The sequence below is a fragment of the Sphaeramia orbicularis genome, chromosome 6 (genome assembly GCF_902148855.1).
Source record: "Sphaeramia orbicularis chromosome 6, fSphaOr1.1, whole genome shotgun sequence".
In the NCBI taxonomy this organism is placed as follows: Eukaryota; Metazoa; Chordata; class Actinopteri; order Kurtiformes; family Apogonidae; genus Sphaeramia; species Sphaeramia orbicularis.
In genome coordinates this window covers 54,967,155-54,991,344 of record NC_043962.1, presented here as the reverse complement: position 1 = coordinate 54,991,344, position 24,190 = coordinate 54,967,155, and the positions used below count along the sequence as shown (strand labels likewise).

General features: G+C 40.4%; 1 protein-coding gene and 1 long non-coding RNA gene across 3 annotated transcripts in view; both read right to left on the bottom strand.

Moving 5' to 3' along the window:
- Window positions 1-24,190, bottom strand: part of LOC115421075 (low affinity immunoglobulin gamma Fc region receptor II-like) — a 299,216-nt gene that overhangs the window by 194,851 nt on the left and 80,175 nt on the right. Inside the window, exons 1-2 of one of the 2 annotated variants that reach the window (XM_030136784.1) lie at window positions 24,030-24,062; window positions 22,836-22,877 (exon numbers count right to left, since the gene is read on the bottom strand). The exons of the other annotated variant lie outside the window; for it this stretch is intronic. Of the exons in view, the coding sequence (XP_029992644.1) occupies window positions 22,836-22,877; window positions 24,030-24,054 (67 nt within the window). The 5' untranslated portion in view covers window positions 24,055-24,062. Of the gene's footprint in view, window positions 1-22,835; window positions 22,878-24,029; window positions 24,063-24,190 lie in introns of those variants that run through there. 2 annotated transcript variants of the gene reach the window in all.
- Window positions 17,899-22,822, bottom strand: LOC115421086 (uncharacterized). Its single transcript, XR_003935628.1, has 3 exons — window positions 22,488-22,822; window positions 19,706-19,948; window positions 17,899-18,100 (listed from the first exon to the last, which is right to left on the bottom strand). It is a non-coding gene; the product is annotated as an uncharacterized LOC115421086 (long non-coding RNA).

Here is a 24,190-nt window from a genome sequence, read left to right as displayed (position 1 = left end):
CTCCAGGTCTCACTGTCGTTGCCCACGTGAGCGTTGAAGTCACCCAGGAGAACAATGGAGTCCCCAGTCGGAGCACCATCCAGCACCCCTCCCAGAGACTCCAAGAAGGCCGGGTACTCTGCACTGCTGTTTGGCCCGTAGGCCGAGACAACAGTGAGGCACCTGTCCCTGACCCGAAGGCACAGGGATGCGACCCTCTCGTTCACCGGGGTGAACTTCAACACATAGCGGCTGAGCTGAGGGGCTATGAGCAAGCCCACGCCAGCCCGCCGCCTCTCACCGCGGGCAACGCCAGAAAAGTGGAGAGTCCAGCCCCTCTCAAGGGGTTGGGTTCCAGAGCCCAAGCTGTGTGTGGAGGTGAGCCCGACTATATCTAGACGGTATCTCTCAACCTCCCTCACAAGGTCCGGCTCCTTCCCCCCCAGTGAAGTGACATTCCATGTCCCAAGAGCTAGAGTCTGTGTCCAGGGATCAGGTCGTCGAGCCCCCTGACGTCGACTACCACCCAATCCACAATGCACCCGGCCCCTATGGTTCCCTCGGCAGGTGGTGGGTCCACCGAAGGATGGGCCCACATCGCTCCTTCGGGCCGTGCCCGGCCGGGCCCCGTGGGCATAGACCCGGCCACCAGGCGCTCGCTTTCGAGCCCCAACCCCAGGCCTGGCTCCAGGGTGGGGCCCCGGCTGCGCCATACCGGGCAATGTCACGGTCCTTGTTGTAGTACTTTCCATAGGGGCTTCTGAACTGCTCTTAGTCTGGCCCGTCCCCCAGGACCTGTTTGCCTTGGGAGACCCTACCAGGGGCACAAAGCCCCCGACAACATAGCTCCTAGGATCATTCGGACACTCAAACTCCCCCACCACGATAAGGTGGCAGTTCAAGGGGGAGTCTATTCTATTCTATTCTATTCTATTCTATTCTATTCTATTCTATTCTATTCTATTCTGTTCTATTCTATTCAACCCAGTTCTTTACATTAAAAGCCTGGTATGGATGGAATATATGTGGTGTGTGGATCGCAATAATTAAAAAAAAACAAAAACAAAACAAACCTACTTTCTTTGTGTGTTATTTGAATTCAGACTGTCTTTCCAGTGTACGTTTGTTTACTCACAGTCCAGGACATCCTCCTCTTCTTCTAATGTCAATGTGGGGTCCCTGGGCTCGTACATCTTCTCCTCTCCACATGAGTCTCCTCTCCAGACTTCTTCTTCACAGTTTTCACTCCTTATTTCGTTAACTCGGTTTTTCTTCTTCCTCTTCTTTGACAGTTTTGCGCCCATCCTGACTCAGGAGTCGGACTACTGACTGTGACTTTTTTTTTTTTTTTTTTTTTAGATCTAATTATAAGGCAGGTTGTAGGTGTTTGCTTTTTGTTGTGTTTGTGTATTTAAGAGGATAACCATCAGAAAAACACACAACCAACAGACACAACAGACACAACAGACGCATCACATCTCATCCAGTCTCACCTGCGCAGAGACGACGTGACCCTCGGACCTTTATTATTATTATTATTATTATTATTATTATTATTATTATTATTATTATGGGGGTCCAGCTGATTGTGAAGAAAAGATCATTGACCTGTGCGACAGTGAAGACCAGATGAAGTATTTAACTGTGATGCACCTGAAAAAGAAAATCATCAACAAACTGGGGATAGGTAAGTTTATTATTTATTTATTTGTTTGTTTGTTTGTTTGTTTGTTTGTTTGTTATATAAATGAATTTATTGTTTTTCTTTTTTTAAACACACACACATAAAACAAAATAATAAAAGAAAACACAGGCTGGGAGTGGTCAGAACATAAATAAATAAAATTATTTATATATATGCACATACACACACATATACATATGCACATACACACACCTTCTAGGCCCAGGCTGTCAAACTCCTTTTAGTTCAGTTCCACTTTCAGCCCAGTATGATCTGCAGTGGGCTGAACCAGTAAAATAATAACAGTGAAAAAAGTCAAATGACATTATGATAATGTTTACATTTACAACATTTCCTTAAAAATCTGAATAACATGAACAACTTTAAATGTCTTAAGTGCAATCTTACCAATATTCTGCCTCAGTTTATCAGTTTATCGTTTACATATGTGCATTACAACTTAGATTACAATTAAAAATTCACAAAACATTTAGTAACAGGCAGTATATTGGTAACATTGTTTTTACGTCTCTAAGACATGATGGGTTGTTCATGTTTGTTCAGATTACTCACATTTTTTGTAAGAGGATAGTTTGTTGATATTAACATTTTCATGTAATTTGACTTTTTTCACTAAAACAAAGATAAAATCTGCAGTTGTCATTATTTATAAGTTATTATGATATTGTTTTACTGATCTGACCCAACTGAGATCCAATTGGTCTGTATGTGGAACTGAATTAACCCTTTCATGCATGTCAATAGTCAATATTTTTTTCTTGAGTGATTTTATTCCTCTTTAAGCATCTGAAAAAACAACAATGCAATTGAGGTTTTTTGTAATGAACCTATTTTTCCATGGACTTACAAAAATGTCTATTCAGATGGACATCATATGTTTAATTTTTGAAGCAAAGAAACATCTATTTGAAACCCGTCATCAGAAAGTGACATACTGTGTGAAAACTCTGAAATAAAAACATTTTTAATGCTGCTAATCTGATGTTTTCTCACATTTTAACATACTCTGATACTAGTTATTACTCACTTCATGGAGATAATATGCAAAAAAAAAAAAGACTTTTTGTTAATTTGTTAATTACAGTCTAATAACAATTTGTAATTTATTTACTCTCAAACATGTTAGTGCAGATCAGGTTTATCAAGAACAGAAAAGTTACAGTAATGGTCTGAATGTCAGTGTATGGGATGGTGCATAAGCGTCCACTGTGTCGGCTGATATGGAACTGAAACAACTAAACCCATGAAAATACAAGAGAACAGCTGGAGAACAACTGTCCACTATAGTGACCACTATGCATGAAAGGGTTAAAATGATTTTTACACCATTAATTGTTAGTTTCTTCAGTATAATTTTTGTATTTCACTAATTCATCCCACAGGCCAGACTGGACCCTTTAGTGGGCTGGGTTTGGCCCCTGGGCCTCATGTTGGACACCTGTGCTCTAAGGCCTGGAATGAGTTGAATGGACCTAAACCTGAGGTAGTTCTACATACATCCACCAGATGGCAGCACAGGATCATGTTTACCTGCAGAAAAGGTGAAGCTTGGACTAGTGCAGGCTTCAGTTCAGTCTGTATTCAGTCACATATTCGCTGCTGAAGGCTGAGACAGAAGCAGATCTGAAGGTTTATGGAAATCTGAAGCATTTACATGTGAATATTTCCCATTTATGTCAATTTAACCTGAAAACACCCAGAGATATGTTTTGTGTCCAAGCGAATATTTCTCTACATTTAGCCTCAGCTGTGATTAACAAGGTTCTCATAGTTTTAGATTTTCATTATCGTTTAGTTTTACTTAGTTTTCACTTTTTTTTCCCCATAAGTCAGTTCGTTTTAATTAGTTTTTAGAGCAGGTTTGATAGTTTTTATTAGTTTTCGTCTTTTCTAAATGCTTAGTTTTAGTTTAGTTTTAGTTTTTTCATATCTTTTCTCTTCTTCTTCGTCGTATTCAAATAAATCCCAGACAGGACTCTGCTGCTTTCTCCCAACTTTAGTCTGCATGTTTCCAGGTAGAGTGGGGACCAGAAGACGACTGGAAACCACAAGTGAACACAAGTGACGGACCATTAAGTGTCATATGGTGCCAGCAGCTAAAACTGCTCGAGCAAAATAAATTAAAAATAAATCAATTTCATATCAGTCTGACATTGACAAAAACGAAAATGAAGGGAATTTTATCCATAAATTTCATGTGTTTTAGTTAGTTTTGTAATCGCACAATTCTGTTTCAGTTATTGTTTTTTCTTTTAATTACAGTTTTTATTTATTTCGGTTAACGCAAATGTTTTTACAATTCTAGTTTTCATCATTTTGTTAGTTTTTGTTAACGATAATAACCTTGGTGATTAAGCAGCATTTATTATAATACTAGCCTCTGTATTTTGCATTTTTCAGTGTAAATCATGTATTTTCCTACATTTAATTCACCGATCATGTAGATGTTCATAAAAGTTGAGTGAATTTAACCCATAATGACTCAGATATACACTGGTGAACAAAAGAATCTACAAATGGAACTGTTAAGAAAAAAAAAAGAAGTTACTTTTCCTTCAGTTTTTGTGACAATAACCCTCAAATGTAATCTGCATGATGATTAAAGAACATGACCTGTAAATTAAATATCTGAAAATACCACAGAAAAAATGCTAAATTCAGAGGATAATATGAAAATAAATGGTGATAAATCAATTAACAAAGTTTAAATAGAGAAAAAAATAAAAATAATAATGATTTGGGAACTTCCCCAAAAGTAGCTCTGGGTCTTTATGGGTTAAAGGGTATTAGATCAAAACAGAGAAAACTGAAGAAAAAGGGATTTTTTTCATCAAATCTCACATTATTTGAACATAAACCCAGTGTGTCCATCCACTGTCACTGATCCAACTCCATGGGTTTTACTGGAGAATCAATGTTGTAGAAGATGACGGTGTTTCCATGGTAACTACGAAGCCTCTGAACGTCCAAATATGGTCATATCTGATGACCACGAAAAGATGAAGAACTGTATTTTACACCAATTATTGACATGGATTGTTAGGATTAATGGACCAACAGGTGTTAAACAGTTTAGATCAGTAGATGGTTTTGGTGGATATTGTGGATGTTTGGGTCTTTAAGGGTTAATATTGTACTTTTTACCCCACTACAGTTTCACACCACAGTTTTTGAGAGTTTTACTTAGTTCAGATGTAGATTTTAAGGTTAAATAAATTGTTTCCTCTTTCCTTTTTATCTACTACTGTCGTGGTTAACTCACATTTCACATCTATGAGCTGATAACAGTGATTTTTCCCTCTAAACCTCCCACATGACTAATTCAACTAATGTTCTGATCACTCTATAGTTCACAGGGGTCAAACACGCGGCCCGAGGGCCAAATCCGGTCCGCCAAAGGGTCCAATCTGGTCCATAGGATGAATTTGTGAAATGCAAAAATTACACTAAGATATTAACAATCCTTTTAGTTCAGGTTCCACATTCAGACCAATTCAATCTCAAGTGGGTCAGACCAGTAAAAAACTATCCCAATAACACATAAATAATAACAACTTCAAATGTTTCTCTTTGTAAATGTAAATGTTTTCATGCATTTACACTAAAACAAAGTATAATTTTGCAAAAAAATGTGAATAACCTGAAATGTCTTAAGAGAAGTACGTACAATTTTAACAATATTCTTCCTGTTACTCAATATTTTGTGTGTTTGTAGATCCACTGTGATCTGTCAGTTATAATGTACGTGTGTAAATGATAAACTGAGGCAGAATATTGTTAAAATTACACTTATTTTTTCAGTTTTTTCATGTTATTCTGTTACGCTCCAGCCTAGGGGTTCACCAGGGTGAACATAATCTGCTCACTTTGTCCCCTCCCAGCTCCCAAACACACATGTCAGTCAAAAAAACTAAAGTTCACAGTATTTATTTTTAAATCAACTAAAGAAGGGTTAGGGGAGGGTGTGGCTAAAACAACAAACTAAATATCTTCTTTGGGAGTTCAAACTAAATTACCTACTTCAAAATAAATGGAAGAAATAAAATACCGAAAACTTACCTAAACTCCCTAACCAAAAACGGGAGAAAACGGGAAAACAAAAGAGCCGACCTCCCCTACCAGAGAAGGATCCATTCACAAAAACTCTATTTACAACTATGTACAAACTCGACTAAACACACGAACACACCAAGACTGAATATGACAAACAGGAACCCACGGATGGAAGCTGGCAGGAGGCAAGAGAGAGAGAGAGTGAACAGCTGGACCCAGGGCCGTTTAAAGGGGCCGGGCGATCATGCTCCACCAATCAGCTTCCTGTAAAACAAACAGACACAAAAGGGCACAGCACACCTACAGGACGGGAGGAGAACACACACTAAACACAAACATATAGATATATATACATGTAAATAAACAAATTATGACCCAGGGTCATAACAGTTCACATCTTTTGAAAGGATAGTTTGTAGATGTAAACCTGTTCATTATGTAAATTAACTTTTTCGCTCTAAAACATAGAGAAAAGTTTGGAGTTGACATTATTTATATATTATTATGTTATTATTTCACAGGTTTGGCCCATTTCAGATCACATTTTGCTGAATCTGGCCCCTGAACTAAATGAGTTTGACAGCCCTGCTATAGTTCATCCAAACTATAAACTCTTTAACTATGACACCAATAATAACAGATTTATGAATCAGAGCTTTATGTCCTTTAAACAGAATAAACTCTGCCTCCAGAAACTGTGCTAATAATCTGATCATTTCAGGCATAAAACGGACCACACTTATACTTCTGGCACAGTTTACTGCTGATCATTTTTGCTCTTTTAATCAAGAGGCATGTGTTTTTATTTTAACTGAATAGTTTTACGTGGCTGTAAAACTGACTAAGGATCTGAATTCTTCCTCCACAACCCACCATGTTATAAAGTTACAGGTTTTTTTGTTGTTTTTTTTATTGTAAGAATAATTTCTGATCACTGACTGCCCTTCCCTTCTCTTTTCAGCTTGAACAAAAATATCAGGATCTGGAAGATTATCTGGATTTTTTTTTTTAACCTTTATTGAAGCGACACCAAGTGACAGAGAGATTTATGTACAGTATTATACAATATTTACATTACATCATCATAATGGGGGTTTAAGATATATGGCATGTAATATACAAAAGAAACACATGCCAGTCAGTCATAAAAATCAATGTCCTGTCCTGGTTTTGTAAATGTTCTGTGTGTGGTGGAGTGTGTAAGATGTGTATGTGGTGTGACTGTTGTGATGTGAGCTTCTCAAGAAAAATAAATAAATAAAAATCAAATCAAATAAGATTAAAAAAGGGGGGAAAAAATGAAAGTCAGGGATATGACCTAGTACAATCATTAGGTAGCTGAAAGTAAGTGAGATGAGGACAAAGGAAAAGGAGAGAGAGAGAGAAAAGAGAAAGAAAAGAAAAAAAGAGGAAAACGGGGGTTAATAAAAAATAAGTAAATAAATGAAAATAACCAAATGAGATTCAAAGTACAGTTTATTTACATTAATGCTGTTGCCCCCTCTGCTTCACCTCACCATCACAGCACTGCTGCAACTTTATTTATTTAGCCTATTTATTTATTTATCTTTAAATTATATTTATATATTTATTTATTTTGACTTTTCAGTGGTGAAAATAAACTCCTATGTTGAGAAATGTTTGTATGAAAGTGTCTGTACTGTGCGTTAAAAACACACATGGTCGTTTGTTCTCACTCCTTGCTTCGCCTCCCTCCTCTTTGTCTGTGAATTATTTTTTTCTACATGTATGGGTGCTATTTATTTATCACCATTAAAAACATTATACATTCTATTATACATTATATAACAGAATATCTGGATTAATACAAAGTAAATGTTGGACTGAACATGATGAGTTTCTACAGTGAAAACAGAATCCAGTCAGTGGGTTGTTGCGCCATCTGCTGGTATAAATAATTCTAAACTTCTGCTCATGCACTAAACTGGACTCATTCTGACAGAGTATTTTTTCATAGTTTTTCAGTGGTTTTTGGTCAACACTGGGGTCCAGATCCACTCATTGCCATCACTGGATCTTCTAGTTCTTTACCATCTGCCAATAAATATGAGAAAGCAGCTGTTTGGTTTTGTTTGGTGATCGCTAAAAAGCAGATCCTGAGAGTGTGAAGAACTGTTCAGTGTCCACGTTTGACCTTTGGATGGAGGAGCAGGCAGACCCACTCCACCTGGAAAGACTGAGGTATTAGAATGATGACAGAGGTGAAGTGTTTGAGCAGATATGAGACGACTGATGTGAGCGCCTGACCCTGCTGTTTTCTGCATCACACACACTTTTCTTTCTTTTATTTCACTGGTTCCGACCTTTTTTGGCTCATGAGCCCATTTTAACATCATGCATTTCTGTCGACCCAGACGTTCAAAACACAGACTTTTTTTCTTGGAGGGTCCAGGCGGGTGAACAAATCTGTCCATTCTCTGTTCGGTCCAGTTTCAGCTGATGTCCAGGCAGGTTGAAGCGTCCTAACGCATGCAGTCACATGATCAAGACACGCCCTCTCAGATGTTATATCCTGCATTTGATCTAAACTGGATTTTTCTGAGGAAAAATGTGCAGCGTTTTAATTAGAATGAAATCTATATTAAATCATTAAAAAATATGTTTTATTACCTCCGCCAAGGAGGTTATGTTTTTGCCAGGGTTTGTTTGTTTGTTTGTCTGTCCGTTAGTGTGCAACATAACTCCAAAAGTTATGGACAGATTTGGATGAAATTTTCAGTGTTTGTTGGAAATGGGATAAGGAAGAAATGATTCATTTTTGGGGGTGATCGGGGGTGGAGGGGCCCACGGGGGGGCCCACTGATCAGCCTTGGTGGAGGTCTGCGCTCTCCGAGTGCTTCTAGTTAGTAATTTATTTACATTTTTTTTTCAGTTACTAGAAGTTTCAGGTGGCCCCATGACCCAAAGGTTGAAAAACACTGTTTTATTTGATATACGATGACTAATTTTTAGATAGATTTAGATTAGTCTTTGATGTGTGGGGGGTTGTAAAAATGATTTTTTTGTTTTTGTTATTCTAAACTGTACATCTGCAGTTTCTATGTAAAACCCAGGACTAAGTTTTGTTACAGTGATATTTTCAACAGGTTAATCATGTGTTTTATGTTCATTCTGCAGTCCTTCAAATGTCTGTATCACACTCAAGGCAGCAAAAACCTGTGCCTTTAATATTTATCCAGCTCCATATAGAATAGAGTAGAATAGAATAGAATAGAATAGAACAGAACAGAATAGAATCTTTCTTTTGTCACTCATGTAAATATTCACCACACACTGAAACTGCTCTTCTGCCTTTAACCCATCTCTAGATCATGCATCACACACACTGGATGCTAGGAGCAGTGGGCTCACCATGTTCTGTGTCTGGGGAGCAAATGGGGGGGGGGGTTAAGTGCCTTGTTTAAGGGCACATCAGCAACAATTCTCCACCAGTCCAGGGAATTCACAACTTCAAATGTTTGTCTTTGTTTTAGTGTAAAAAAAAAAAAGTTAAATTAGATGAAATTGTTTACATTTACAAACTGTCCTTTCAAAAAAATATATGAACAACCTGAAATGTCTAAAGAGAAGTAAGTGTCATTTGAACAATACTCTGCTTTTTACTAAATGTTTTGTGTATTTGTAGATCCACTGTGATCTGTAAGTTAGAATGAACATGTGAAATGAGAAACTGAGGCAGAATATTCTTAAAATTGCACCTAATATTCTTACATTTCAGGTTGTTCATGTTATTCACATTTTTAAGGACACTTTTGTAAACATAATTACATTTCATAATGTAATTCTTTTTTTTTTCACTGTTATTCCTTTAACTGGTCCAGACCACCTCAGGTCATATTGGGCTGAATGTGGCCCCTGAAATAAGTTCATAAATAATAGTAAATAGAAAGGAAGTCATATGTTCTTGAATAGAAACATAAAATGGGGGTGAATGTGGTATGTGTTGTATGTCTGATCTGATGGATGTCTCCAAGCCCCACCCTCCCCATCCCCCCACCCCCCCAGTGACACCCGGAGGGGGTGACGATGACGAGGCGACAGGACAGAGCGACGCTGTGGTGATAATTTCTAATTAACACTCAGTCGTCTGTTGTCATTGCAGACGCCATCATGATGACAGTAGACATACGCGTCAGCCCAGAGGTTCATGTTCAGCGGAGTTTTTATTAGTGTTTAGTTTTTAGCTGTGACGTCAATTATTTCATTCATTTAGGCCAAAAAAAAAACAGAGTATGACAAGGTTCAAGGTCTGAGTTGCATTTTAGTGACATTAAGGGCAAAAATTCAAGTACTTGGTTCTGGACTGAAAATATATCAGTTTAGGGTCAAATTTTCTCAGGAATCTGAATCTGAAATCATTTATGCAAAATCTTTTGTGGTTTTCAAATCACTGAGCCTTTATTGACACAAGGTTGAAACAAACAAAAAAAAAACATGAAATTTGGCCTATGCACAACTGGATTTAACCATTTAATTTCTGTCAAAAATCAAACCTAACATGCTTTCTTGTCTTCATCTGTGAGCTCTGACTCCTCCCCAGGAGGACTTCCTTCCTCCACCCCTGGATGGCTTTGGTCTGGGCATCTGAGCCCTATTCAGTCAGTCTGAAATAAAAAAAAAATTAAAAAAAACCTAAAACTAAAACAATAAAACAACTAGAAAAGCACTCGGAGAGCGCAGACCTCCGCCAAGGCTGATCAGTGCCCCCCCGTGGGCCCCCCCATGCCAAGGAGGTTATGTTTTTGCCAGGGTTTGTTTGTTTGTCTGTCTGTTTGTCTGTCCATTAGTGTGCAACATAACTCAAAAAGTTATGTACAGATTTTGATGAAATTTTCAGGGTTTGTTGGAAATGGGCCCCCCTGTGGGCCCCCCCACCCCTGATCACCACCAAAATTTAATCATTTCTTCCTTATCCCATTTCCAACAAACCCTGAAAATTTCATCCAAATCTGTCCATAACTTTTTGAGTTATGTTGCACACTAACGGAAAGACAAACAAACAAACAAACAAACAAACAAACAAACAAACAAACCCTGGCAAAAACATAACGTCCTTGGCGAAGGTAATAAAGCAATAAATAAATAAATAAATACACACTACCAGTCAAAAGTTTGGACTCACTTATTTTTTCTTTATTTTCATGTCTGTTCACATTGTAGATTCTCACTGAAGGCATCAGAACTATGAATGAACACATATGGAATTATGTCGTTAAAAAAAGTGTGACACAACTCAAAGCATGTTTCATATTTTAGATTCTTCAAAATAGCCACATTTTGCTTTTATTACTGCTTTTGTACATTCTTGGCATTCTCTCGATGAGCTTCATGAGGTAGTCACCTGACATGTTTTCCAAAAGTCTTGAAAGAGTTCCATGTGATGCTGAGCACTGGTTGGACATCTGTGGTCCATCTCATGTCATGTAAATTAAAAGGTGAGTCCAAACTTTGGACTGATACTGTATATATACTTGTGTAAAAGTTGTTTTATTAGTTTAACTATAAATGGATCTATAGACGCCTTCCTAAAGTGACTCTGGCTGCTTAAATTGCCTTCATCATTGACAGAGAAAGTCCAAATCTAACAAATCGGTGGCAGTTTCAAAAACCAATATGAAAATGTGGTCGTAAAAAAACTTTATCTCACTTTAGGAAAGTAAATGGGCCTAAATAATATAAACTAATTGTAGCCCATGTAAGTGGGCAGAATTGATTAAATTTTGGTGCTAGACATTGAAAACTGAGTGAATGCAAGTTTTTTTTTTTTTTTTTTTTTTTTTACAGTGGTCTGTATTTTTTCCCAAACTAAAAACTGATGGGGTAGGGTTAGTAAAAGTAATGATTTGACTGATCTAATATTAGAATAGACTTAATTGTTGGGTAATGCTTTATTCACAACAGAAAAAGAAAGAGAATGGTGTAGAATACATACAGATTTATGATCATATGTACTCTACATACAGAATTAGAAGTCCAATTCTTACATAGAAGCCAAAAAGTCCAAACCCAACTGTCCCAGGACGTCTTCTGAGGAACTGGCTGATCTGACGTCATTGACTTTGAACTGAAATCACTGAAACTGATCCTCATTCAAAAGGCCAGACCAGAAGCTCTGCTTCTGAGGTTAAAAGGAAGCAAGTTCAGTGAACATTTACAAGCAGCAAAAGGATTAATATGGATTTTCAAATTATTTGTCACTGAAAAAAGGTAATTTGTGCCCACTTTTCAGCAAACATCATGCAACAAGTCACACAAGGACAAGTCATACACATTTTTGGATGTTAAATTCTGAAACTACACAATTTTTCCAATAAATTCAACACAAGACACTCCATGAAAGGTTCACATTTATTCCACAATATTTTTTTCACAATAATGTCACAATAATACTCAGAGTTTCAGCCTTATTGTAGGAAAACTTAACAAAACATCAAATCAGCAAATGGAACCAAAACCTCCACAAAAGTCAGAGCAAACAAACAGCGGAGCAGAAGCTTCTGAACTGTAACAACATGTACCACACATTCCTCCTGTTTTCCATTTTTCCCATTCCATTATTTCCAGATAAACCTGGAGCGAATGTCTTCATGTGTCTGTAGTGTTTCAGTTTTGTTTCCTCTGATTTTTCTCCATGTGAAAAGAAACGACTAAAAGTGGAAAAGCTGTGAGATTAAAAATGTATGATTTATGATTCAGAGTAATGGTAGCTCTGATAATGCACTTAAAGAAAAGAAAAGAAAAGAAAAGGAAAAGAAAAGAACAGAAAAGAAAAGAATAAGGAAAGAAAAAAAAAGAAAAAGGAAAGACAAGGAAAAGAAAAGACAAAGAAAAGAAAAGAAAAAGGAAAGAAAAGAAAAGAAAAAGGAAAGGAAAGAAAAAGGAAAAGAAAAGAAAAAGAAAAGGGAAAGAAAGGGAAAAAGTGGGAAAAGAAAAGAAGAGAAAAGAAAAAGGAAAGAAAAGAAAAAGAGGAAAAGAAAAGGAAAGGAAAAGGAAAGAAGAGAAAAGGAAAGGAAAGGAAAGGAAAGGGAAAGGAAAGGAAAGGGACAGAAGAGAAAAAGAGGAAAAGAAAAGGAAAGGTAAAGAAAAGAAAAGAAACGAAAAAGAGGGAAAGAAAAGGAAAAAAGAAAAGAAAAAGGAAAGGAAAGGAAAAAAGAAAAGAACAGAAATAAAGAAAAAAGAAAGGAAAAAGAGGAAAAGAAAAGGAAAAAGAAAGGATAGAAAAAGAAAAGAACAGGAAGGAAAAGAGAAGACAGAACAGTCCAATAAAAACAGTGCAGGTCAAAGGTCATCTTAAATCTGTGTCTGTGTTCGTGTCATTTCCGTCCAGATTTCCTTGTGTTGGTTTCGTTTCCACTCGTTCATACGTTGGTCAAACTCCTTCAGAATCACAGACGACACTTCACACCCTGTGTCCACCTGTCCAATAGTCCTGTCCTTTTACAGTGTCCACCCTAGTGTCCACCTGTCCAACAGTCCTGTCCTTTTACAGTGTCCACTCTAGTGTCCACCTGTCCAATAGTCCTGTCCTTTTACAGTGTCCACCCTAGTGTCCACCTGTCCAACAGTCCTGTCCTTTTACAGTGTCCACTCTAGTGTCCACCTGTCCAATAGTCCTGTCCTTTTACAGTGTCCACTCTAGTGTCCACCTGTCCAATAGTCCTGTCCTTTTACAGTGTCCACCCTAGTGTCCACCTGTCCAATAGTCCTGTCCTTTTACAGTGTCCACCCTAGTGTCCACCTGTCCAATAGTCCTGTCCTTTTCTAGTGTCCACCCTAGTGTCCACCTGTCCAATAGTCCTGTCCTTTTACAGTGTCCACCCTGTGTCCACCTGTCCAATACTCCTGTCCTTTTACAGTGTCCACCCTAGTGTCCACCTGTCCAACAGTCCTGTCCTTTTACAGTGTCCACTCTAGTGTCCACCTGTCCAATAGTCCTGTCCTTTTACAGTGTCCACTCTAGTGTCCACCTGTCCAATAGTCCTGTCCTTTTACAGTGTCCACCCTAGTGTCCACCTGTCCAATAGTCCTGTCCTTTTACAGTGTCCACCCTAGTGTCCACCTGTCCAATAGTCCTGTCCTTTTCTAGTGTCCACCCTAGTGTCCACCTGTCCAATAGTCCTGTCCTTTTACAGTGTCCACCCTGTGTCCACCTGTCCAATACTCCTGTCCTTTTACAGTGTCCACCCTAGTGTCCACCTGTCCAATAGTCCTGTCCTTTTACAGTGTCCACCCTAGTGTCCACCTGTCCAATAGTCCTGTCCTTTTCTAGTGTCCACCCTAGTGTCCACCTGTCCAATAGTCCTGTCCTTTTACAGTGTCCACCCTAGTGTCCACCTGTCCAATAGTCCTGTCCTTTTCTAGTGTCCACCCTAGTGTCCACCTGTCCAATAGTCCTGTCCTTTTACAGTGTCCACCCTAGTGTCCACCTGTCCAATAGTCCTGTCCTTTTCTAGTGTCCACCCTAGTGTCCACCTGTCCAATAGTCCTGTCCTTTTACAGTGTCCACCCTAGTGTCCACCTGTCCAATAGTCCTGTCCTTTTACAGTGTCCACCCTAGTGTCCACCTGTCCAACAATCCTGTCCTTTTCTAGTGTCCACCCTAGTGTCCACCTGTCCAACAGTCCTGTCCTTTTACAGTGTCCACCCTAGTGTCCACCTGTCCAATAGTCCTGTCCTTTTCTAGTGTCCACTCTAGTGTCCACCGGTCCAATAGTCCTGTCCTTTTACAGTGTCCACCCTAGTGTCCACCTGTCCAATAGTCCTGTCCTTTTACAGTGTCCACCCTAGTGTCCACCTGTCCAATAGTCCTGTCCTTTTACAGTGTCCACCCTGTGTCCACTTGTCCAATAGTCCTGTCCTTTTACAGTGTCCACCCTAGTGTCCACCTGTCCAATAGTCCTGTCCTTTTACAGTGTCCACCCTGTGTCCACCTGTCCAATAGTCCTGTCCTTTTACAGTGTCCACCCTAGTGTCCACCTGTCCAATAGTCCTGTCCTTTTACAGTGTCCACCCTATTGTCCACCTGTCCAATAGTCCTGTCCTTTTACTGTGTCCACCCTAGTGTCCACCTGTCCAATAGTCCTGTCCTTTTACAGTGTCCACCCTAGTGTCCACCTGTCCAATAGTCCTGTCCTTTTACAGTGTCCACCCTAGTGTCCACCTGTCCAATAGTCCTGTCCTTTTACAGTGTCCACCCTAGTGTCCACCGGTCCAATAGTCCTGTCCTTTTACAGTGTCCACCCTAGTGTCCACCTGTCCAATAGTCCTGTCCTTTTACAGTGTCCACCCTAGTGTCCACCTGTCCAATAGTCCTGTCCTTTTCCAGTGTCCACCCTAGTGTCCACCTGTCCAATAGTCCTGTCCTTTTACAGTGTCCACCCTAGTGTCCACCTGTCCAATAGTCCTGTCCTTTTACAGTGTCCACCTTTCCAATAGTCCTGTCCTTTTCTAGTGTCCACCCTAGTGTCCACCGGTCCAATAGTCCTGTCCTTTTACAGTGTCCACCTGTCCAATACTCCTGTCCTTTTCTAGTGTCCACCCTAGTGTCCACCTGTCCAATAGTCCTGTCCTTTTACAGTGTCCACCCTAGTGTCCACCTGTCCAATAGTCCTGTCCTTTTACAGTGTCCACCCTAGTGTCCACCTGTCCAATAGTCCTGTCCTTTTACAGTGTCCACCCTAGTGTCCACTTGTCCAATAGTCCTGTCCTTTTACAGTGTCCACCCTGTGTCCACTTGTCCAATAGTCCTGTCCTTTTACAGTGTCCACCCTAGTGTCCACCTGTCCAATAGTCCTGTCCTTTTACAGTGTCCACCCTGTGTCCACCTGTCCAATAGTCCTGTCCTTTTACAGTGTCCACCCTGTGTCCACCTGTCCAATAGTCCTGTCCTTTTACAGTGTCCACCCTAGTGTCCACCTGTCCAATAGTCCTGTCCTTTTACAGTGTCCACCCTATTGTCCACCTGTCCAATAGTCCTGTCCTTTTACTGTGTCCACCCTAGTGTCCACCTGTCCAATAGTCCTGTCCTTTTACAGTGTCCACCCTAGTGTCCACCTGTCCAATAGTCCTGTCCTTTTACTGTGTCCACCCTAGTGTCCACCTGTCCAATAGTCCTGTCCTTTTACAGTGTCCACCCTAGTGTCCACCGGTCCAATAGTCCTGTCCTTTTACAGTGTCCACCCTAGTGTCCACCTGTCCAATAGTCCTGTCCTTTTACAGTGTCCACCCTAGTGTCCACCTGTCCAATAGTCCTGTCCTTTTACAGTGTCCACCTTTCCAATAGTCCTGTCCTTTTCTAGTGTCCACCCTAGTGTCCACCGGTCCAATAGTCCTGTCCTTTTACAGTGTCCACCCTAGTGTCCACCTGTCCAATAGTCCTGTCCTTTTACAGTGTCCACCCTAGTGTCCACCTGTCCAATAGTCCTGTCCTTTTACAGTGTCCACCCTAGTGTCCACCTGTCCAATAGTCCTGTCCTTTTACAGTGTCCACCCTAGTGTCCACCTGTCCAATAGTCCTGTCCTTTCACTGTGTCTACCCTAGTGTCCACCTGTCCAATAGTCCTTGTGTCCACTCGTCCAGTGGACGGTCCACAGCTGTGTGGTGGATGGATTCTCAGTGTCCACTCTCCCACATTTCCACAGGTTCAGAACAGTATTGGACCCAAACAGGCCTTAAGTGAACACACACACACACAGACTGAGATCTGAGTTCAGCTGATGAAGAATGGAACACAAACTCCAGTGGGTTTAGACTGGATTTACTCCAACTGAACAGAAAGGTGGAGTAAAAAAAACAACATAGAATAATGAGAATAAATGAGTAAAGTTTAATATTTAAAACATCACCATCAGATAAAACCAGATTAAAAATATTAAAGAGTTTATGAAACATTTATTTACAAACTAATTCTGTTCAGTTTGGAAATCACATCATTTATAGAAAAGAAAAAACTCTTGTTTTTCAGAATCTTTTTCAGATGAAAAGTGTAAAATTAGAAATAAAAACATATTTCGGTGTCAAAGTCGATGTCATCTCTTCAGAAGTCGTGTTCAATGGCGACGCCTGCAGCCACGTCGTCGTACTCTTCGTCTGCGACGCGACGCTGCCTGGTTTCCATGGCGACGGCTGCTCTTCTTCCTGTGGGCGGAGTCAAACACAGCTCAGGTCCAGGTGTTCACGACCAGTGTTTGACCTGCATCTGTTCAGTCTGCTGTTCCCACTGGAAACTCAGACTGTCTTACTACGACCACTGTCACTGCCAGACCTCTTCTGTCTGCATTTCCAGTCCAGTTTCAGTGCCTTTGGATGCTGAAGGAAACTGGACTGACTGACACCTGGACTTTCTTGGACATTTCTCTGGAGGACACACCTACATTTATCAGTGTTCTGATGCTCTGTCTCTCTTCTATCATTAATTGTCTTTTCCTCTTTTCCATTTTTTATACTAACACACTACTGTCTGCAGTCCAGTCCTGTACCAGTACTGCTCCATGGGTCTGGTACCACAGTGTGTTCCACACTCCTGTTCTGCAGACACAGGGGGTGGAAGGAATTCACAAACGTTGGGACACCTGGAGGAACTGGTAGCACCAACTTTCCAGACTTGATCAACCTCCACTGCTGCAGAACTGCTTTAAGTTTTTAACCCATTTCTTGTTCTCCTTTTTGTATAATTCTGAAATGTACATTATTTTTCAGTTTTGTTTAACCTGACCTTTTTTTTTTTTCCTCTGGCAGTTCACTCTTACCTTTGTACCATTTACAGCTGTTCATTGGACTGGAACTGCTGGAATTTCAATACAAAACTGGAAAAATTGGGGTGTTCTAAAACTTTTGACCTGTAGTTTATGAGGACCTACAATATATGAGGACCTAGAACATACAAGAACCTAGAAAATATGAGGACCTAGAACATATGAGAACCTAGAACATATGAGGACCTAGAACCTAGAACGACCAGTCATTCGATCAGACCCGACATCCATGTGATGAGATGGACTAAACGCTGGGATTGGACACAGAAACATGCAGAGAACATACCAGAACCTAGAACATACGAAGACCTAGAACATACAAGAACTGAGAACATACAAGAACATAGAACATATGAGAACCTGTGTTCCTTTTACGGTAGATCGACACCATCAGGACAGTGGAGACGCAGTACGGACTCACGACCAGCAGGTGGAGGAACAGCCTCACAATGGACATTGAAGAACCAGGATCTGAAGAACCAGGAACTGAAGAGGAACCAGGATCAGAGGATGAAGTTGTAGGAACAGAGGTAGTGGTGGTAGAAACCAGTGGTGATTTCTCACAGACTGCAGTGGAAGCCCAGCTTCCTGTAAAATTACAAAAATCAAATGGTTAAATCTGTTCAGTTGTGTTGACATTTCATTGACTCCAAATGTGTTAGAACACGTTCATCTCACAGACGAGTTCGTTCAGATTCAGCTTTATCACAAATCATCAGACTGGATGTTGTTCACTTCTCCTCCATTCTCGTGTCTGTTTTCTCCTCCATCTCTGCTCAGTGCATTTGTCCGTAGACGCTCAGCGTCCATGCACTTCAATGGGACTGAGTGGAACAGTTTTTTCATTGCCTCAAAACTGGACGGTAATTGGAGAAATGCCACCATGTTGTCCCGCCCCCAGACACCGGGCATCTCTGGGGGTGAATGGAGCTGTGGGCGGAGCTCAGCCAGGCTGGATGCCAGGATTACACATGCTGATTGGAGGATCAGTCAAAAGGCAGAATCCCGTTTGATTGACAGCTGTTTTCAGATCTGCTCCTTCACTGACACAGTTCAGTTTAATACTGTCACACATTCTGCTGTGAAATCAGAGAAACCACTACCAAATTAACTGTTCATTTCTTGCACTGTAAATAAAACACACTCATTGTACTTCCTTGTTTCAATTTAACATAATTTCAATGTTTTCTTGTTTACTTGGTACGATATGACCATTTTCTTAAAAAGGAACGGAGGGACGAATTTATGTTTAAATAACTTGACTTTTTTTTTTTTTTTTTTTTTATGTAAGCCGACACTGAGCTTCCCCTGTCTGAAAGACGAGCAGCCGACACTGGTAGAAACTGTAGGAGACGACAGAACATGATGTTCAGTGTCAGTTCCTGATCTACCATCAGGTCCACGGGTTCATCAGAACTGGATCCAGAACCAAACACAGCGTTGGATTAATCAGCACCAGTAGAACGTTTGACAGACTCTGAGGACCAGCAGAACTCTGCTCTGTATCTGCACATAAAGGTTCCTGTCAGGATCCTCAACAAATGACGGTGTCTGTTCCACATTTATTTAATAGAACCTGAGTCAAAGTCCATGAAGCGGATTCAAATTAGTACTTTTAGGAAAATTAATCTGATGTTTCAGGACCTAAACAGGATTGAAAACACAACATTCTTGTACAAACAGAACAACGTGTGAATGTTCTGATATGGAGTTGGTTTGGGGCATCGCTGCAGATACATGGTTCTGTTCAGTCTGGACAGAACTGGAACAAACCCCAACAGGAAGTCCAACATTTACACTCATTCATAACAGACAGAAGACAGTCTAGAAATGCACTGATGTGGACACATGGACCGGTGTTCCACAAGGATCTATACTGGGACCACTTTGGTTTGACTTTATATGTTCATGATCTACATGAATTCAATTCAACTGAATCCTGGATCAGAAACCAAACCGCTGTAAGAGCTGTCAAATCTGAAACCAACTTTACGGATGGAACATGTGACCAAAGATTTGAAGATCCATGTTCTATCTATTGGTTTGATCTGTGTTTATAGAAACATACGATGGAGACGTTTGACTGTGGTGAAAATGTTGAACTGCAGTACTATGAGTGTCCACCAGGGGACCTACATATGTTCTGTCTGTAATGTGTACTTTATGAACAGGAAGTGATGTCACAGTCCTCACCTTTGACCCTCAGGCTGCTCGATGGAGATTCACCAGCCAATGGAACATAACAGGAGTACTGGTCTTCATCAGACAGGTGGTCTACAGGGATGGTCCACTCTTCTACTGGGACAGATGTGAGTGTCCGACTGTTTTTTATAAACTCGGCTTTCAGTGTTGAACCACCTCTGTCTATACAGCGCAGAGTGACATCACTTCCTTTCTCCACAGGAAGTGCAGGGATGTCCAAGATTACAGAAAAATCTGTTAAATACAAGCAGAGTTGGACAAATGAGAGCAGAGACACAAATAAAGACAAAGGACACACACATGAAGTGGACTCCCAGCAGTGGTTCTGATCTAAGGTCATAAGGGGGACTTCAACATTGAACTGTGTCCACATCTGAAACTAGATGAATATGGGATGTCGTCATCAACAGCTAATATGTGTGTGACTCCGCCCACTATCCTCACACCAACTATACAGAGAGCTGATTGGTGGTCAGACTGAGCTGTGGTCCACGTCCACTGCAAGGTTATAATTGTTAACGAAAACCAACGAAATGACAAATACTAAAATTGAAAAAACATTTTCGTTAACTGAAATAAATAAAAACTCTAATTAAAAGAAAAAAACGATAACTAACTGACACTGTATTGTGTGTTTACAAAACTAACTAAAACGTATAAAAATTATGGATAAAATTCCCTTCGTTTTCGTCTTTGTTAATGTCGGATTGATATGAAATTGATTTATTTCGCTCCAGCAGTTTTAGCTGTTGGCACCATATGACACTTCACAGTCCATCATGTCTGGTCACTGGTGGTTTCCAGTCGTCTTCTGGTCCCCACTCTACCTGGAACATACAGACTAAAGCTGGGACACAGTAGCACAGTCCTGTCTGGGATTTACTTCAGTGATGCGTGGGGTCGGGTTTTTTGTTTGTTTGTTTGTTTGTTTTTTTGTTCAGTGTGTGTGTGAGTGACAGAGACAGAGTGGAGCTGAATGACAGAGTCAGACAGGTGTTGATGTTGTGACTTTATCTGGGAAAGAAAGGGTACAAGTGATTTGTGTTTGGATTTATTGTGGTTTCGTGATGCATATGCAATTTCATGTTCATTTATTTCTGAGTAAAATATAGTGTATATTTCATTTGTGATTTATGTTAAAAAATGAGCTAAAATAAGCCATAGTGAATGCTAAGATTAAGATAACTACGTTTCCCATGAGGCTTAGCATTACCCAAGAAGCATAGGAAATTTTCACAGAAGCAGATGTATGTATGCCACAAGTTGTGAGAAAGTTGTATGTGTTTTTCAAGTTTCCACACACAGTAAAATGAATGTGTATTTTTAAACCAAGAGTCTCGCTTCGTTATTTTTGGATGTAATTTGGATAATTACAACAGTTGAACTAGCATCCAGGTAAAGACTGGAGAGTTTATCACCATGAAAAGGCCTTCCAAGGCCTGAACTGCACAGTTTAGAAGAGGAGAAAAGAGGAGGAAAACTAATCCAATGACAGCGGGATGGAACCTGTTAATCATCTACAGTTCCATTATTAGCCAACTTTGCTTCATTTTAATTCAGCTAGCTGTAGCTAGTAACATCAAACATTTTTTTAACGTTATAAGAGATGAGATATCTACTAAGGTGTGTGGTTTACTGCTGCTGAACTGGGTTACATATGTTTATAAGTGGTTTATGTATGTTTCTATAAGGTTTATATATGTTTGTATGTGGTTTACTGCTGGTTAGCTGGTTTATATTTGTTTCTATTTGGTTTACTGCTGCTTAGCTGGTTTATATTCATTTCCGTCTTGTTTATATTTGTTTGTATTTGGTTTTCTGCTGGTTAGCTGGTTTACATATTTTAGCACAGGTGGAAGCTTAGCAGGAAATTAACTCTGTCTAGTCTGGCCATAAGATGTGCTTTTACTTTGATAAATGGGGAAAAACATGTTTGAACGATCACAACAGGATAGCCATTGCTCTGCCTATGGCTCTCACTCAGGGTGCAACTTTAGAAATTTCAAAAATACAAAAAAAATACACAAAAAGGCCAATAAACATTTCCATACACATACTAAGTCAAAACTAGTACTAACACAACAACCCGCTGAATTCTTTCACATAAAAATAACACATTTACAACAAAATACCCACTACCCATAATGCACTGCAGCAAACATGCCACAATATGTTTCTGTCTGGTTTACTGCTGGCTGCTTTGTGCATTTCCTCTCACGCTTTGCACATCTTCGCATTGTTTTCACATAAGTGATGTTGTGTATTGATCGACACCCCCCCCTCCCCCAACCTGCTATAGTGAATTTATACATTGTACTGTACATGTGTTTGTGTCTCTGCTCAGTCAATGAGCCGCCCTAACCCCACCCCCAAATAAAGTGTCCAGGGTAACCTGCTGATCCACACCTCACTAATTTCTTTGAATAGAATAGTGAGGAAGATAAATGTATGAAATAACTAAAGCGAATACTAAAACTAAACTAAACTAAAGTAAAACTAAGCATTCAGAAAAAAAACAATAATGAATAAAAACTAGCAAACCTGCTCTAAAAACTAATTAAAACTAACTGAATGAGAGAAAACAAGTCAAAACTAATTAAAACTAAACTATAATTAAAAATCCCAAACTATTATAACCTTGGTCCACTGTCTGGAACAGAACCTGCTACCCACAAGGCCACACTGGAAACCTCCAGTTAAAGCTGGACTTCCCTCAGGAACCACCAATCCTGTTAGAGACACACTTCAACCAATCACAGCTCAGTTTATTCACCTGTTACAGTGATGGACACCTGGTCACTCTGCTGTCCTGAACTGGTTTCACACCAGTAAACTCCACTGTTCCCTGGCGTGAGACCATCGACAACGCAGAATGACCCGTCTATCCTTCCAAACTCTGCACGTCTCAGTGTTTCCGTTCCTCAGTGTCCTCTTCACTGTCCATCCATCTGTCTGAACATCTGCACAACTCACAGACAAACTGTCTCTTCTGAAGAACTGCTGAAAGTTTGGAAAGACGTCCACAGAGACTGGACAGAGTCAACACATTCAACAGGTTAAAGACACATGGACCAAATGTCCAACTGTTATTGAGTCTGATTGGTTGAATTCATCATTTCACCTGAAGAAACAGTCAGTCCAGACAGCAGCAGGACACAGACACCTGAAGAGGACAGAGGACACAGGTCAGAGGTCAGAGAACACAGGTCAGAGGTCAGAGGACACAGGTCAGAGGTCAGAGGACACAGGTCAGAGGACACAGGTCAGAGGACAGAGGTCAGAGGACACAGGTCAGAGGACACAGGACAGAGGACACAGGTCAGAGGTCAGAGAACACAGGTCAGAGGACACAGGTCAGAGGACAGAGGTCAGAGGACACAGGTCAGAGGACACAGGACAGAGGACACAGGTCAGAGGTCAGAGAACACAGGTCAGAGGTCAGAGGACACAGGTCAGAGGACACAGGTCAGAGGACACAGGTCAGAGGTCACAGGTCAGAGGTCATAGTGCTGGCTCAACAGTTGTGTGTCTGTCATTGATGTGACCAGTTGGACATTGTCCAGAGGTGGACAAACCTGAGACCACAGACAGTGACGTCATGGACTGGATGACATCAGGTTCATGTGTTTTTTGGAGCTCCGCCTCCTGGAACAGGAAGTCAAACATCTGCACTAGTTTGAGTATTCAGACGCATTTTCTACTGGTCTGAGCTTCCACATGTTCTACTGGGTATGGGAGAACATTTGCAGAACCCTGAGGAACCCTGAGTTGGTTCTAAAGTCCTCAAACCTATCTCGGTCTTCCTCCATTCGTCTCCGACCAAAGACAACGCTGTGGTTTTGACGTTAGCGGCTGAAACTTCCTGTGGTCGAACACTGACAGTTGAAAGCTGAGTGTGAGGCCTTGGTTCAATTTCCTGTTCCCTCGTTCTTCAGTCTGTTTGTAAAGCATCAGTGAGTCCAACCACCCAAACAGACCAGTGGATGTGAGGTGGACCCATGTGGACCCACATGGTCCAGGACCAGTTTAGCCCACATCATTCAACAGCTGATGTCACGTTCAAAGGTCAAACATCAACAAAATCACATCGTACGCTGACGATCAACTCCTTTATACAAGAACAATGGGTTTAAAGACAAAGACAGATGACAGGACTGGAAGATGAATGAATGAATGAATGAATGAATGAATGAATGAATGAGTGAACGAACGAACGAATGAACAAACAAACAAATGAACACATGAATGGAAGAACGAATGAATGAATGAAAAAATAAATCAACAAATGAATGTATGACTGCCTGTCTGAACTCACCCCACAGAACAGATGGGTTCTTCATGTTGTTCTGATGCTAATCGTCGTCTTTATAAACACAGTTCCTCTTTCTTATTTTTAGTACAGACGTATACAGTTGTTGAATGAGGAACTGGATCGTCACCCATTGCTTCATGAATATGGAACAATGGCTAAATGTT